Below are 15,643 nucleotides of genomic sequence, written 5' to 3'. Positions count from 1 at the left end.
AGACGCCTTCTCTGTCATACTGCAGGTATCTGCTGCATAGATTTTTTCTTCCAGAAGACATTAAGGTCTTATTTATAAAGAATTTAAATTAAAGTACAGTCTGAAACAGAATTTTTACCTCTGTAAGTGTTTAATGAAAATACTTCATTGTCAAGTAAACCTGTTTCCTCACCCTACAGAAAGTCAAGATAATCTGAACTGTGTAAATGTCCCTCCAGCCTCCCTCCCCAGCCATAAGCACGCAAAAGTGATGGTCAGTTATTCATATATTTAACACATAATTCATTGTCTGAAATCAGTTAATCATACAATGTGTTGCATCTCAAACTATTACATGCATCCAATACTCTACCTTTCGCAGTATTTAAATGGTTTCAGTATCAGCTATCAGGGCGAGTTAGTTTGAACTTCCCTGAAGGGTCAGGAATAAACCAGTTTTCCCACAGATCAGTGTGGACACTGGGATAGTCCCAAGGTTTGTATCTCCCATTCCAGTGAAGTAATTTAGCTTCTTGAAGAAATTGCTCTGAGTAACGGGCATCAGGACTCCAACCTGCATGGGTAGATTGAAAAAAAAATTAAAAATACAGTTTTTAATAAAGGAAGACACTATAAAGTGAGTTAAATTCTGGTGATTTTTTTTCAGAAGTCTTATTAGTATGATTTCATGTTAATCAGGAGCTAGTTGTATGATAGAGTAGCTTTTTTTTTAGCTTGTTGCCTCTAATGCTACATCAGCAAATAATCTCAGCAAGTTTCTTCTCTCAACACTTCTAACACCTTGGCATAGCTGGAATTAAAATCTATTCATTTTGCCACACCAGCTATGCAGTATGTTTTTCCTAGGATAATTCATCACTCCCAGGTGCAAGGTAACTGCATCCTCCAGAATGCTGACAACAAATGCTGCCAGGCCTCCCATATTCTTCCACTGTGCCTAGAAAAACTGTCTTGACTTTTTCCAGTCTCTTACTATATTCAGATCTTTCGTGTATCCTTTCATAGCTGATGGCAGGAGAGGTTAGCTGGTCTTCAAAGATGTAACTTTGTCGTTGATATGTGGGACTTCTTCCTTTTTCCATCCAATTTCGTAAGTATTAGGACTTTGGGATTTTTTAGCAAGGATGCAACTATCTTGTTTGCTTGCCCTCTTAGGATACTTGCATCCCTGTGGAGAGTCCCAAATTTCTGCCCTGCCCTGAAGAAAGCAGGACTTCCTTGGGGGAAGCAGGGATTATGTACTGTGGATCTGAGGTAAGCCTGAGATAAAGTAATGTAAGGTCCTGCACTGGAATCTTACAAACCACCCACTTTAGTTCCAACTTGCAAATGGTGAAAAGTTAAACTTACCAAGATGCCTTATGTGCCACATAGGATTAATAGAGGAATGCTTTCCATGAAATACAATCAGCATTGGAGAGGTTGCCACACCTCCCCCAAGGGTGCTGCTGTAGAGATTTTCCCTGCAAAAGGAAATAAGAGAATGCATTCGAAGCCTCAAAAGAATCTTCAGCACTAAAGGCAGAAGATTAAAAATAAGTATTCTGGCAAAATTCAAAATCATTTTGAACAAGCCAGTTTTCAGCAAACTCCTTCTTTATGTTGTTAATTGATTGTATTTGCAATGTCAACATCTGTGGAGTAAATCATTGCTCCCAAGAAAAATGGGAGTCAGGCCCAACATAAACCCAGTTTCTTCTACACACAGCCTGTAGTCCTCAAGAATGATGAAGTTAATGGTAGGAAAAAAGCTGTTAAAATAAAGGAATCAAACCTAATTTAGCCTGTTTTCTTAAGAAAATGTACATATTTCCATGTCTTTCATCCCCTCTTTCCTGCCCTTTTCTCCTCCCCCAGCTTTTAGACATCAAACCTCCAGTCAGATTTTGTCAAAGCCTAGTTAGCATAAATTAATACCTGAAGAATATCGGTTTCCTAGGAATTTTTGGTTAATCCAGGGCTAGATCAAGCCTAATCATGGTAAGGGGAGGCATTAAGAGGTGGCAGCCAGATGTCCATCCACAGTGTGCTGATGGCCCTACTGACCAGTCAGCACGTGGGCAAAGCCACCCACCTATGAGTCACTGTGCCACCCACCTAGTCCAACATGGACGAAACCTGGGAAATACAGAAATATGCTGAGAGGCCAAGGAACAAAACAAAAAAAAATCACAACCTCCCCTCAAAACTCCATTTCAATTGATAAGCAATTTTTTTTCACTGCCATTTCAAAATCCAGCTAAAAGGAGCATGAATAGGTTATTAAGGCATAAAGTCAACTTATAGATCAAATTTGCAGTAATATGGAGTTTTTACTCTTAAAATCTCTTAAAAAGCACAGCAATGTCTTGTCAGGATATGTTACATAAACAGAGTAAGAGGCAGACATTTGGCTTGTTACTCATTCACCTGGTTCTCATTTGTGTCCCTCCTCTGTTCATTTCTGAAAGTAACAAGTAATGGACACAGCCCAACAGCACAAACTACTCAGGATCAGTTTAGCCTTACTAGATTTCAATTCAGTCCTTTGCAGAGAAAGAAAATAGTCAAGTTTTCAAATACAGGTTAACAGAGAACTAACATAAAAAATGAATGGTGATTGTTTCAACTGTGTCACGACATTCATGGTCAACAACAAAGATACTTTTCGTGTCAAATTTCATTCCACTGGAGAAAAAGAAGTATCTTCTACTGGCAATAAACAAAAAAGATGGTGTCCAGGTACAGTTCGACTGACCCTACAATAGGAGAGTCCCCACACAAACAAGGAAACTTTCCTCCTTCTTTAAGACAGCTTTAAGAAGGGAAGATCATTAAGTGGCTTGATCCCAAGTGAAGGTGGTCACCGAAAATGAGAACCACATGTTCTCAGTGTCCCTCAGGACTAAGTGTGGTTTTGTCATTAAACACAAGACTAAAATTCCAGGTGGCCGTTTCCTGGTACAGAATTGGTCAGATTTAAACAGATGGAAATGCTGGCACATGAGTTAAAAGGAAGACTGCCTGGAGTTGAAAAAGACTTTTAAGAGCTTTTAAACAGAAAATAAAACTGTAAATTAAGTATGAAGAGTAAAGTGCAAATCTAGATTTGTACACGTACTCTACATTTCTTTGCATCCACTTTTCCAGCTGCTTTGTAATCCGCTGATGTTTCCATTCAGTCATGTTAGCAACAATTACTCCAGGATTAAAGGAGCAGGTGCTGGGGCTGATGCCAAGATCTCTGATGGCTTGCTTTCTGTAGTCCAGGAATCCCATGTACGTGTTCTAAGAAATCAAAAAAGTATGGAATCCCTATAAAGATGTCTACAAGCATCTCTCTATCACTGAGAGGGAGACTAAATATGCACTCCCAAAGCTGAGTTTCTAGTTGGTGGTTACCTGTTTTGATTTCCACATGACACAAGGCTGAAAGGCAGGGTGCTTCCAGATTGCCACAGTATGGTAGAGTGGAAGTTTGATAAGGCTCTTCCCTCACCACGTGTTTGTTTTTCAGTAGCATGACACTTCCACATAATATTTGTAATACTACAGGGATGCACTGACAATTCTGGGGAACTCAGCCCAGGAGTTAGCCTTTAAATTGTTTGCCTAGGTTCCATTCCCATTGTGAATAATACAAATGTCACATATTCTGTCTTCATTAGGAAGATACATAAAATAATCTAAATATATAATTATTTATCTATTATATGTATATTATATAACATATATACAAATGATCACGATCTACCAATAGCAAAATAACAAATGTGACTTAGTAGAATCCAAAGAACAATAGAGGTTTAAATTACTACAGGAAACAATTCTGCATAGCATTACAGAGTTGCTCCAGAAAGTGCTTAATTAGCTGTAAAACTATTACAAAACTAACTATATATACATATATATTAAACTTTCACTTTGGGGAAAACATATGAAATCATCTTACACTTACAGGTAAACAAACTAATTATTAGAATTCCAGAATGGCATCTTACCTGCATCCCTACACTTCTAATCATTTCATGGGTAGAAGGCAGATCACAATCATCTGAAAAAGCTGCAGCATGTCCAGGAGCTAACTTGGTATCATAGAGTTCCTGGATGTCACCTGATTACAGAGAGGTCAAAGGCATGAGACAACACCTACTGCACTGTTACAGGGTGGGTAGGGTAACATCTGCTCTCATCTGTGTGACTTACAAACACACCAGTTTTCAGGGATAGCCCAGATATTGATGAAGGCTGAATTTTGTAATATGCAACAATTTTCAAATATCAGTCCTGTACCTAAGACGTCTAAGACCTATTTTTAAGTATTACCATTGGTATTCAATACATTGACATTGTGGTCTAAATGTCCAAAATCATCTACAGCAGAAGCTGATTACACTGTTAAGAAGCCTGGTTGCAAACTTCTGCATTCATAGAGCTTGCCTTTAGAGGAGAGCACAGACAATTTTTCTGAGCCTCTTCAAGTCCCACAGAAGTGCCACTTCAATCTCTTGCACAGATCAGGTTTTTCCCAGTGTTACTGCATTTATACCTCCTCATAAGATTCCTGGTTCTGAGCAATGCCTAGCAGAAATGTGCCTGTCACTCCTGACCATCCCTGCTGGCTTCATGGAACATCCACCTCCTTCCTAGTGGAGGGAAATAACATAATGTCTGGCACCTTGTTCATCACTGGACTGGCAGGTACTGAGGATGTGCCAGAACAGTTTCAGGGCAGATGGGAAACACAGCACTGCCACAGCCATCAAGTGAGCCTGCATCCACCCCCCAACAGCTGCCAGCTCTGCTGCTGGGCACAGGTTGGTCACCACTAAAATGAATTATTTTGGGAAGCCACACGTGTCCCAGTAGCTTGAAGTGAGCTCATTAAAAGACAAGTAACTAAAAACATCCCCCATACTGCAAACACTGGAACTGGTATTTCTGAAAGAGGCCAAGATTATTTGTCTGAACTCACCAGGTGGTTGGAAAATTTGATTTCGGATTCATGTCCCACCAAGAAATAGAACTTGATTAGTAAGACACTTAATTATTGAAGGTAACATGCCTTGGTAAGTGTTTTCTCATGATTCTAAACAGCTTCTGCTTTTTTCTTAAGAAGCAAAAACAAATTAAAAAAAAATCAAAGCAAAGAATTCTGAGCTGACACATCAAGTTCAGCGCATTTCGTTCTTAATGCTTTGCAGAAAACAACTAACAAATAAATGATCCCAAAGTTCAATCCTATTCTCTTCCTACCCCGTGAGACGTTTCATTCACTCCCATTGCAGAGACATCTGACAAAGCACGGTCTCAAATTACAGCTAAGACACAGGGAGTAGCTGCCTGGACAGGCTCCCTCCCTCCACCTCACTCCCACATGTCCATTGTTATTCCCCACTTCTGGGCTCTATGATTGCGTGGCCAAAGGGTGAACAAGACAGGCTGGCTGAAGCAAAGGGGAGGAAAAAGAAGACTTAAAAATTAATTTGGTTTCTTCTTTACTTTTTGTACTGCTAGTCTTCTGCCAGGTCAACCAGCTGAATCAGATTCTTCTGCAGCTGCACAACTGCAGATACAACACAAGTAACAGGAGATGCCTGGGGACAGGAGAGGCCGCTTGGGCAGCAGCAGCTGTAACAAGAAACTGCACCTTTTTCCTGTGGCTCCACAAACACCATCAACTGACATAAACTGACATCTCTAGTGAAAGAGAAAGCCCTACCTCTCCTCCTCCCCACATGCTGCCTTGACTGCTACCAGAGGGCCAATTCAGGCTGAAAGTATTGGCATTTCTGGTGAACGCCTGTGCAGGTGCAGGGAGGGCTGCAGGGGAAGTTCTGGGCTCATCTTGAGCTGCTCATGAAATTGGAGTCTAGATGAAGACTTTCAGAATCTTCCAAAGAGTTAAAAATTGCTGTTGCCCATTGGTGGCAGAACAACAAAACCAAAAAGCAGAGAGACCCACTGGAAATGGCCATGTTGAAGAACTGTGATACAAAGTCTATTGCAAATTAAAGCGAGAAAGGCAGAGTTGTCTTATAAAGCAATGAATAGTGATCCCTTTTTTAAGTGCAGATGTTCTGCAATCTTCATCTAAAGAGACAAAACTATAAAAAAGGTGTAGAAAAGCAGTGGAGAATTATGCTTTTGTCATGTGTAAATTTGCTGGTCAATGTTCTTACAGCACAGATTAATTTAGGCCAAAAAGTTTATTGTAGCTATACTCAATCCTTTCCAGAGAAAATTTGCATTGGAATATCCCTTTAATGTTTGACAAGAATAGGTTAAATGGTTTTGTTGTCCCTGTGGCCTGGCTAGGATGGAGTTCATTTTCTTCATAGCAGCTCATAGGGTGCTGGAGTTTAGATTTTTGGCACACTCATGTTCTGGCTTTTGCTGAGCAGTGGCTGCACAGTATCAAGGGTTTCCCTGTTTCTCAATCTGCCCCCTCAGTGAACAGATTGGGGTGCACAATAGGCTGGGAGGTGACACAACTGGGCAAATAATAAGAACTGACAGAGGAGCTATTCCATGCCACATGCTCAGCAGGAAAAGACAAAAGAGTGGGGTGGGCAAGGAGAGATGAGGTTCAGGTAGCCAGCTTGTGTTTGGGAACTGGCTGGGAATAGGTCTACCCACCCAAGGGGCTTTGCTTTCTGTTCTCCTCCTCTCTCTTATTCCACTTACCCTTTGCTTATAAAACAATTATTTGTTTGATTGTTTTATCCTGACCCTCAAGTTTTCTTGCTTTTATTTTTCCTTTTCTCTTCCTCCATTCCACTGGAGGTGGGGGGAAAGTGAGTGAGCAGCTGTGTGGTGCTTAGCTGCCCACCTGGGTTAGAGCACAATGCTCTGATTGAAAAGTGCTATAAAGTAACGAGAAAATATGATAAAATGAGGGAGAACAACAATTCTACACAGGAAAAAAAACCAAAACAAACTACTGGGAAACAGAACAGAAAAAACACTGTGAATTAAGCTTAAAAAATAATTGCTTTTCTAATTTAGATTACCTTTTATGATACAGGTAAACATTTTTTCAGGATGGGAATATCTTCTAACTGCTCCCATTTTGAAATCTTTGATCATGACTCTGCAAATTGCTTTGGACTCTGAGCTGAAGATGCTCAAATCATATTTTGAGTGTTTGGAATTTTAATCCTCTTATTTGAATAAATTCCTTTTGCTCTCAAGAACAGCAGTTCTGGATAAGAAATTGGTAGCATTTGGAGGAATTCAAATACTAGCAGGAAACACAAGTCACGTACCTAATAAATATTGCAGCATCTAAGAGAAATCCATTATACCTTTCAGGAATTGAACAGAATCAACCCACATACAAGTTCTATCACAATTATTCAAAACATATTCAGATAAGTTCTTCTTCAGACTTTCATTTAGATAAATAGATTATTTGTAGTTTCCCCAAGTTCAACATTACTACCAGCTGCCTTAGTTTCCATTATACCTCATATTTCCAAATGACTGTAAAAACTGCAATAACTTTGATTATAATTCTGCTAGAAACTGCTTTTTAGATGACAGCTTACCTTGAACAATAACATCATCATCCAAATATATTACTTTTTCATGTTTCTGAATAAGCAAAGGAAGGTAAAATCGAACGAAGTTCAGCTATTAAACAGGAAAAAAATGGTAAAGACAGAATGGTAAAGCTGTCTAAAGAAGTAGTCTCATACTTTTGTCTTAACTGAGCTCTAGACAGTGACATTTGCTTCCTCCCCCCCAGCTCTACTAGTATGCTGACTCTGTTACTATTATCATCATTACGATTGTTATCGATCCCTACCTATTTTCTACAGCCCTAACTAAGCAGTCAAAACCCATTGCTTTTTCACAGAACCTTTTACCTTTCAGGTGTTTTCACCTCAAGGGATTTTCTGATCTAAGTGTGAGCTGTCTAAATATGAGCTTCAGTGCTAACTGAATCCCTGCACATTTGTACATCCACAAGACCTTTCAGCAAGGAATTCTAGAGATGTAGTACTCATTGCATGAAAAGTGTGCAACATCTCATTTGTGCTGACTGTGACTCCAATTAATGTAATCTCATGGCCATTAGTTCTTACACTGGAACAGACAGTGAGCAACCATTTTACATCCAGTCCTTCACACCACTCCATTCTGTAGACCATTACTATTTTCATGCTAAAAGTTACATTTCCAGGTTGGACACTTTTAATCTGCTGATTTCTTGCCTGAAATCTTTTGCATGTATTAGAAATGTCAAAGACTCGGAGAAGGGCAGCAAAAATAAACATTCTGGACAGACACGAACATTTTCTGGTGGTGCTACACCTTTTTCAGTTAAGGGCATGTAGTATTTAGGATGAGAGAAAACTACGGATTTGTATTCTGTCAAACTGGTGTTCTTTATTATGATCCTTACTCCGAGTAATTTTTAACTTCTGATTTGCCTTTTCTGACAGGTAACAATTTAGATAAGTCATTAGACTCTGGATTAGCCCTGGACATGAGCAGAACTCAGCCAACTCAGCATCATGAAGCATAATGAACATTATTACATCTCCACCCTAATAAATACATAAAGATGCAACACATTCAATTTACCAAGTTTATGCCACCATATAAGGTCCCAGCAAGTTGCAAGGAGCTTATTACAGTGCATTTCTTCTTCCTGAGTCAGAGTGTAGCATCTGGATCTGATGTGGCTTCTCTGACTTAAACCCCCACATGTAATAGAACAGATCTAAGACATTTTAAAGCCTATAATCAGCATTAAAACACCAAAAATCTGTTATATGGTGTTCATTTACTCACAGGCTGCAGTAGCTCAGGACGTGATGCATCTTGTCTGATTTTTCCTTTCAGTACCATAGGGTTGAATTCCACAACCTTAAATTTTATTTCCTTCAGTTTAGAATTTTCAATCCATTTTCTGTGATTAAAAAAGAAGTGATAAGAGAAATAGAGTTTGTGGCAAGTACTTCCAGTATGAAAGAGTCTCCAGACTCTTAGGAGAACAAGAGAGGTTGACAGCTCACTCATCTATTCTACCCAACACAACATCACTTATGTCTATAGCTGTTGCACACAGGTATTTGTTTTAACCTGTTCTAAAACAAAAACACCATTCAAATTCAAAACCCCCAACAAAATAAACACCTCACAGCACTGCCAAAAACAGAGACTCCATACCTTGCCCAAATGACCCATCTTTCACCATCACTAGCAATAAGTGTATTTCTTGCTATAGTTAAAGATCATTATTTCTTATGAGAACTACTATGCTTTTAAAGGAGAGGTTATTTTCTCCCTTTTACAGTTTTACATCTTTACAGATTACTGCCACATCATCTCCCAACTATATTATTTTAGACTAATTTTTTCATTATTTTGTCAGATTTCTTAGCACCACTGCTTATTTTCTCCTCTGATCTCTCTTCTAAATCCTTCCTGAAGACACCTAAAACTAACCACGCTTTTTAAAGCCTTAATAATGTCTGCAAGATTGGAAAAAGTTTCCTCACATCTCCTCTGGTCATATATGTCAACATGCATACCCACTGATGCCTTTTGTTCTTTGAATCAGTGTGGTCAGTTATCAGTCACAACTCTGCAGTTTTCCAAATGAGTGCTACTGAACCTCTGCTTCACTGTGAGCCAATACAATCAGCTATTCCAACCAACATTAAATTTAATAGAGGGAATGACAAGGTAATCATATTTAACAGTTAATTTTTCCAGTTCATCATGATTAATTTGTTTTCAGCTCTTGTCCTTAATAAATTTGCTGCATCATGCCAACTGCAGATTCATAAAAAACTCTATTATACAGGTTTCTCATGAACTAGATGTGAAAAACTCCCTGTGGGACTCCACTTATTAAATTCTTTTCAGTTTGACACAAATTGTGGGCACACAGGCAGTAGCCAGAGGTGAGATCTGCTAAGGAATCTGCTTTAGTTTTGATTCACACCTTACTCCTCTTTAAGACAATGTTTGCAAATTTTAACACCTAAACATGCTTTTATTACAAGCTTATTGGGACTCTTTTTATAACCTTGAATTCATCCTCTTAAATGAAATTAGTTTTAAACAGTTCTGAAGCTTAAGATAGATGAGAGGTAAGTGAAGTACCACAAAGTGGGATTGTGATGAATGGGAATGTTTATACTTACCTTACTAAAGACTCTTCTGCAGCCTATCTACAAAAAGCAGAGAAGCAGAGGTGTGGGCATGGTCTGGCTATTTCACCCCCTTTTACACCGGTCAGTGGCTTACACAGGGCAAATGGTCCTTCTTCACACACCTACAGAATCCTGGGGGTTGCTACCAATAGCACCACTTAAATAAAATGTAGAAACATTTCCCTGAAAAGTCCTCCAAAGTCTATGCCTGTGCTAGGGACAACAACCACCTGGTTCTGACTTCAGCATGGAACAAAGAAAGGCTGGAATATACCGAATATGTGGGATGGTTGTCTTCAGCCCAACTATGTAGAACAAAACATTGGCCTCTGTGTTGCTGTAGATGCTACTGATGGCTGTCACAGCTGCCCCCATCCTGCCCGCAGCAGCGCAGAGCACGACTGGGATTTCTTCTTCCATTTCCTCAGGACTCTTCAAATCAACTACAAGAAACAAAGGCATTTTAGGTCAGACCTGAGTCATGGGAATGAGTAAATACTTCTACAAGCAGTAGAATCATTTCAGCATCACCCCATTTCCTTATCAGATCCTATACACATCCCCATCTTGCAGGGCACACAGCATGAGCTATCACTAATCCAGAACTACGTGCAAGCTGACTGGACTGTTGGATGCCTCCAAATAGAATATACAAGAGAGTTCTCAGCATCTTCTGCTCAGCAGGGGCACAGTTCAGCCTGTCCTTTATGTGGCTGCTTATTCATATGAAACCTGAAGAGGTTTGAATACCTTTGAGACTCCTGCTTCTCAGATACATCTAGTACAAATTGAACAATAGGTTCCAAAATTATCAAAGGAAAGAGATGAGTGAAAAGGACGGTGCAATTGCATGACCTCCACTCCTTTGGAAAGTTGACTTGAAAGGAATAGTGCAAAAGTTTGTACCAGCAGGAAGTTGCTAATGATAAAAGATAAAAACCCTCAGCAATACTGGAGTAGGTCACATTACTGCTAAAGATGTTTATCCCTAGCACTGATTAACTTACAGAACTTAAATGGATATATTTATATTGGTTACAACATAACCATTGAAGACATAACAACCCCAATAAAAATATACCAAAAATAAATGATCTATATCCAGGAAGAGTTTGTTTACCTTGGGAACAGTGAATAAGCTATTTGTACTAACATTTAATACTAGCCCAACCATATCAACCCTAGCAGGTTTCTGTCACTATAAATACTCCAGCAAAAACTTCTGCTGTAAATGTCAAGATCTGATGGTCTATCTGAAATCAATAAGCAAGTCAAAACATTCCCAAAGAGGGAAGTCATGATCCAAGTTTATTACCACATGACAGCTCCAATCTGTTCAGTACAAATAAGGATATACTCCAGCTTCCATCTATATCAGTGACATCTGGATAAAAATTTGAATCTGAATGACAACTCTTAGTCATTACTATCAATCTCCTGTTATTTTATTCAAGTAATTCAGAAGCAAGAAATTTTGCATCCCAGACAATGTGCAATGGTGAGAGTAGCTCACCAGGGCAAACAGGATTCAGATGAAAAGTGATGTTCAAATTAAGACATAAGGAATATAAAAAAGGAACATAAATGAAACAGAAGTACAAGTCATTTACCTGTTTCATTTTTTAATGCTGAGGGCGCTTGGTGAACTTTGTTATACAAAATGGCACAAACAGTTAAGACAAGCAGTAACAGTAAGATCTGGTTAACTGAAACAAAAGGAAGAATGAATTAACAACCAGTATAACAGCTAATTCCCAAATACCTGTTTGGGTTTTTTTTAAAAAAGTTCAAAGTGAAACCAATACATATGATAACCTGTATCTGCTGCATTTATCAAATTCTTCACTCTCACATTATTTGATTCAGCTGAATATTTTGTGTTAAAAACATGTTTCTTGCCTGTCACAATTTCCACCTATCTGATTTTCATGGTTAATTTGCTCACTGTATCATAAGACAAAGTATATGGGTTATCCATACTAGGAAATTCACAGGGTTCTGAATTTTCTCATGAGCTTGGAACTTTTTTCTTGGCTAATTTGTCTGTTTACCCTCACAGAACATCATGAGTATATTTTTACCTTCCCTTTCTTTCTCTCATGCTTCCCCGATAAAATCTCATATACAGGAGAATTAATTTTTTTCTATTTCAGTGTTCAGATCTTCAAGGTGTATTTGAGCTAAACTCAAAAAAATTCTAGAAAAACAAACCCAGCATGCTGCTGAAACCAGGAATGCTTCAAAATATTAGAAAACACATATTTTGACAGGGCAATTTTAATTAGTAAAATCAAAACAAGGTATGAAACAGCAAAGACTGGATTATATATTCTGATTTACAGTTTCTAGAAGTCTTGTACAAGTTAAAGCCATTTAACACAAACCAACCGTGTGCAGGAACCAGGAGGGTTCATGGAATACAAAGGGGAAGGAATGCACTACCATCATCAACAGTTACTTTGATGATGGCAGTTCTTTGTTTCAGACGACTTTGCTACTTTTGCACTACCATAAAAGGTATTTAAGATGTATAAAAGAGCAAAGGGAGCAGAATTTTGAACTATTTTAATCAAAAGGGCCAATTGGCCACAACTGAGCATGAGAATAAACTGAAATTAGTAAACATATATCACCAAACCTGCACTAATTTAAACCGGATGAGGTTTATACTTAAGAGTTGGACTTGTATGATCCTTGTGGGTCCCTTCCAACTCAGAATAGTGTCTGTGATTCTGTGTCACCTGCCCAGGTGACCCTGCCTTGGCATGGCATTGGGCTAGAGGATCTCCAGAGGTCCCTTCCAACCCAATTCTGTGACTCTGTGAAAAAAACCCCACTGACTGCAGCAAAATTTTGGGCACAAAATTGATGGTGAACAAAGGCCCATTTTCAGTCACTGCCCCTGATATCTGATGAGAACCCCCCATTTCTTAGGGTCACACCTCAGTTTTGAACAGCATTAATGTGCAGAGTTCCCTTAAGAAGAAAGGGTCAGTGCTCTGGGCACAACCCACATGAAACCAGAAGCTGCCTGCACTCTTGACGTTTCAGAATCTCCACTCTCGTGCAGTAAATCACTAATTTTAAATTAATGGGATTTATGGTTGTACTTATCTGTACTTAGTTAACAGGAGAAGACTTGTTAGTATACTAAAAGTTAAGCACAATTTAGCAAAACTAAGAACTGTAAATTTGTACGCAACTGTAACAACAGCTGCCCAAGACATTGTTTTTCACATTTCTATCTTTCTAAAAAATATAGATTTCAAATGTTTTTAATCTCTCTTACTTTTCTTTAAAAGAGCCATGTGTCCTGTTGGATCAGAACTGTGATCTGTGATAAAACAAATAAAATAATTAAAGGAGAAAAAAAAAAGAGAGAAATCATTAGGGCCAGAAGTGAATAGTAGTCAATTATTTCAGGGACAAGGTTTTGAATTACCAAATTTTACTGCTAAACTGGTAAAAGTAAAACTCTAAGTTCTGTAAATATGTTTTTGGGGTTGGGTGGCTTTTTTAAAAAAAACCAAATAACTAATATTCTGGCTAGAAATATTTCATATTTTAATTTAAAAACTGACAGGTTGTAAAAAGACCATTTTAATAAATTCCTTCTGATCACCTATACCAGCAATAACTAAGATTTTTAATGTATTCTAAAATAATATGCAAAAAAGTATTAAAACACCTACTGGTGCAATCTATAAATGCATTTATCTCTGATTTCACCTAAAACATAGTACCTGTCACAAATACTGATCTCTTGCTGGATTATGCTCACAAATATATGGGTATCTTACACTGGAGCAGTGTCTTTCAGACTCACAGAGCAATAGTAAAAGTATTTTCTAACAGGCGTATCCTTCAATTAGCACCAAGGAGGGAGTTTGTGTAACATACCCTAAGATTGTACTTCTAAGCCAGGCCCAAGAGCAGCCATGACCTTATGCCTGACAGGACAGAACATAAACCCTAAAATACAGGATTATGGGAAACACAAAATTCGTTTGAATTCTGGACCCCAAACTACTGTTTATGGAAAAAAAAAACTCAAACCATAAAACCAAGACAACAACAAATAACAGTAAAAAACAGCACCAGAAGTTGGGGAGGGGAGGGAAAAATACAACTGTGTGATCTAACCTTTACACAATGTAGCTACATATAGGACAGAAAACAATTTTTCCAGTTTCCACACATACAGATATGGACACATTACAGCGTGGATAAGGACATATGGTCGTTTCTATGCACACATAAAAATGAAGTTCATTCCAGCTCCCTGAAGAGACAGACAGAATGGCAGGAATTCTTGAAACTTGAGTCACAAAACGAACCACCTCTCATTGGTTCATGCTCAAGTTCAGGCAGCATCCGAAATTAGTCTCTGACCAACTAGTTAAATGACAACACAAATATTAAAAAATCTAAAATGTGGCTTTTTTTCAGACCACTTATATTCACATGTATTTAGGTCCCAACAGAAGACTAATTTGCACTGAGAAAGGAGTAATTCTGGAAGTTCTTTCACATCTGCACTACTTATCTACATTCCACCAGACCACTCTCTTCATGTGGCATTAATTTACACAGAGGAAATCAAGATTCTCTGCCAGGGAAAAAACACCCCACAGCTGAGCAGGCCCTTCTCTCACGCATTACACGCAAGAATCACAATCATATGCATTTAAAAACTTTACTCACTTAGGTAAGCAGAGAGACAACAGAACCCCTGCACTCCTGGACTTACTAACCTCACTTAGATAATCACAGCCTCCCACTGATTTCCATACAGCTGATTACGATCTCTGAATTAGCATTTGTAACAATAGCCACAAACAGTCCGGATGATCACTGCAAGATGAGAGTTGCAAAGCCACAGCTTCATGATGTCCTCAGAAATCATTAAATCCACATAAAGTGAACCATATTTTAAAATTTTAAAATCCAAACTCAGAGAGACACTTAAAAAAGTTTGAGTTCTAAAACTACAGCATTCCTATGCCTCAGAAACACCGACTGATTACCTGCTGAGTTTTAAGGACAGAAAGGTATATTTGTTCCCCTACAAATATTTACTCGTCTTCCCTCCCTGTAGCATTATTTCCTGGAACCTGGCAGTCCCTAACTCAGCTGCCAAATCCTGTAACAAAACGAGGGGCTGCAGAAGGGAAAGCTCAGAAACAGTGACATTACTGCTCAGATATTTCCTGCTTAATTAGTCTTTTTACCTCTTCAAAGCAGCACAGTATTCGGGACTCCTCTCTCCTGAAGCGCTGCAGAGCTATTTACTTGGATAGCCCACAGCTGTAAGCACTCTTGCCAAAGCTTCCTTGACCACCATCCTCCTTTGAAGTCACCAGCACAAGGGCCTGACAGGGCACAGTAACAGTTTTACGATTCAATTCCTTTTTCAGACTCTTGAAAGTTTACTTTGGAGTTGTGCTGGTTTTCTTTTCCTCCTCTGCTGCTGAGGAATAGCACAGAGTCCA

General features: G+C 38.7%; 1 protein-coding gene across 1 annotated transcript; it reads right to left on the bottom strand.

The window, feature by feature from the left end:
* Window positions 1-234: 234 nt before the first annotated feature.
* GLT8D2 (glycosyltransferase 8 domain containing 2) lies at window positions 235-15,643 on the bottom strand. The gene is made up of 10 exons (XM_071551062.1): window positions 15,383-15,643; window positions 13,441-13,485; window positions 11,762-11,857; window positions 10,426-10,594; window positions 8,782-8,899; window positions 7,530-7,614; window positions 3,981-4,093; window positions 3,101-3,267; window positions 1,351-1,463; window positions 235-553 (listed from the first exon to the last, which is right to left on the bottom strand). The coding sequence occupies exons 2-10, from the start codon at window positions 13,457-13,459 to the stop codon at window positions 381-383; spliced, it is 1,053 nt and encodes a 350-aa protein (XP_071407163.1). The 5' UTR covers window positions 13,460-13,485; window positions 15,383-15,643; the 3' UTR covers window positions 235-380.

The sequence above is a fragment of the Pithys albifrons genome, chromosome 3 (assembly GCF_047495875.1).
Source record: "Pithys albifrons albifrons isolate INPA30051 chromosome 3, PitAlb_v1, whole genome shotgun sequence".
NCBI classification, from domain to species: domain Eukaryota; kingdom Metazoa; phylum Chordata; class Aves; order Passeriformes; family Thamnophilidae; genus Pithys; species Pithys albifrons.
Note: the sequence above shows the minus strand (reverse complement) of the source record. Positions and strands in the feature narration are given on the sequence as shown.

Bases quoted from the DNA above. Each gene is read 5' to 3' on its own strand.
- GLT8D2 (XM_071551062.1), bottom strand. The intron at 7,615-8,781 runs GTGAGTAAATGA...CCTGTTTAATAG, and splicing joins GTCCTGAGCTACTGCAGCCT to CTGAACTTCGTTCGATTTTA. The intron at 1,464-3,100 runs GTACGTGTACAA...TTCCTTTTGCAG, and splicing joins TGGATGCAAAGAAATGTAGA to GGAAAATCTCTACAGCAGCA.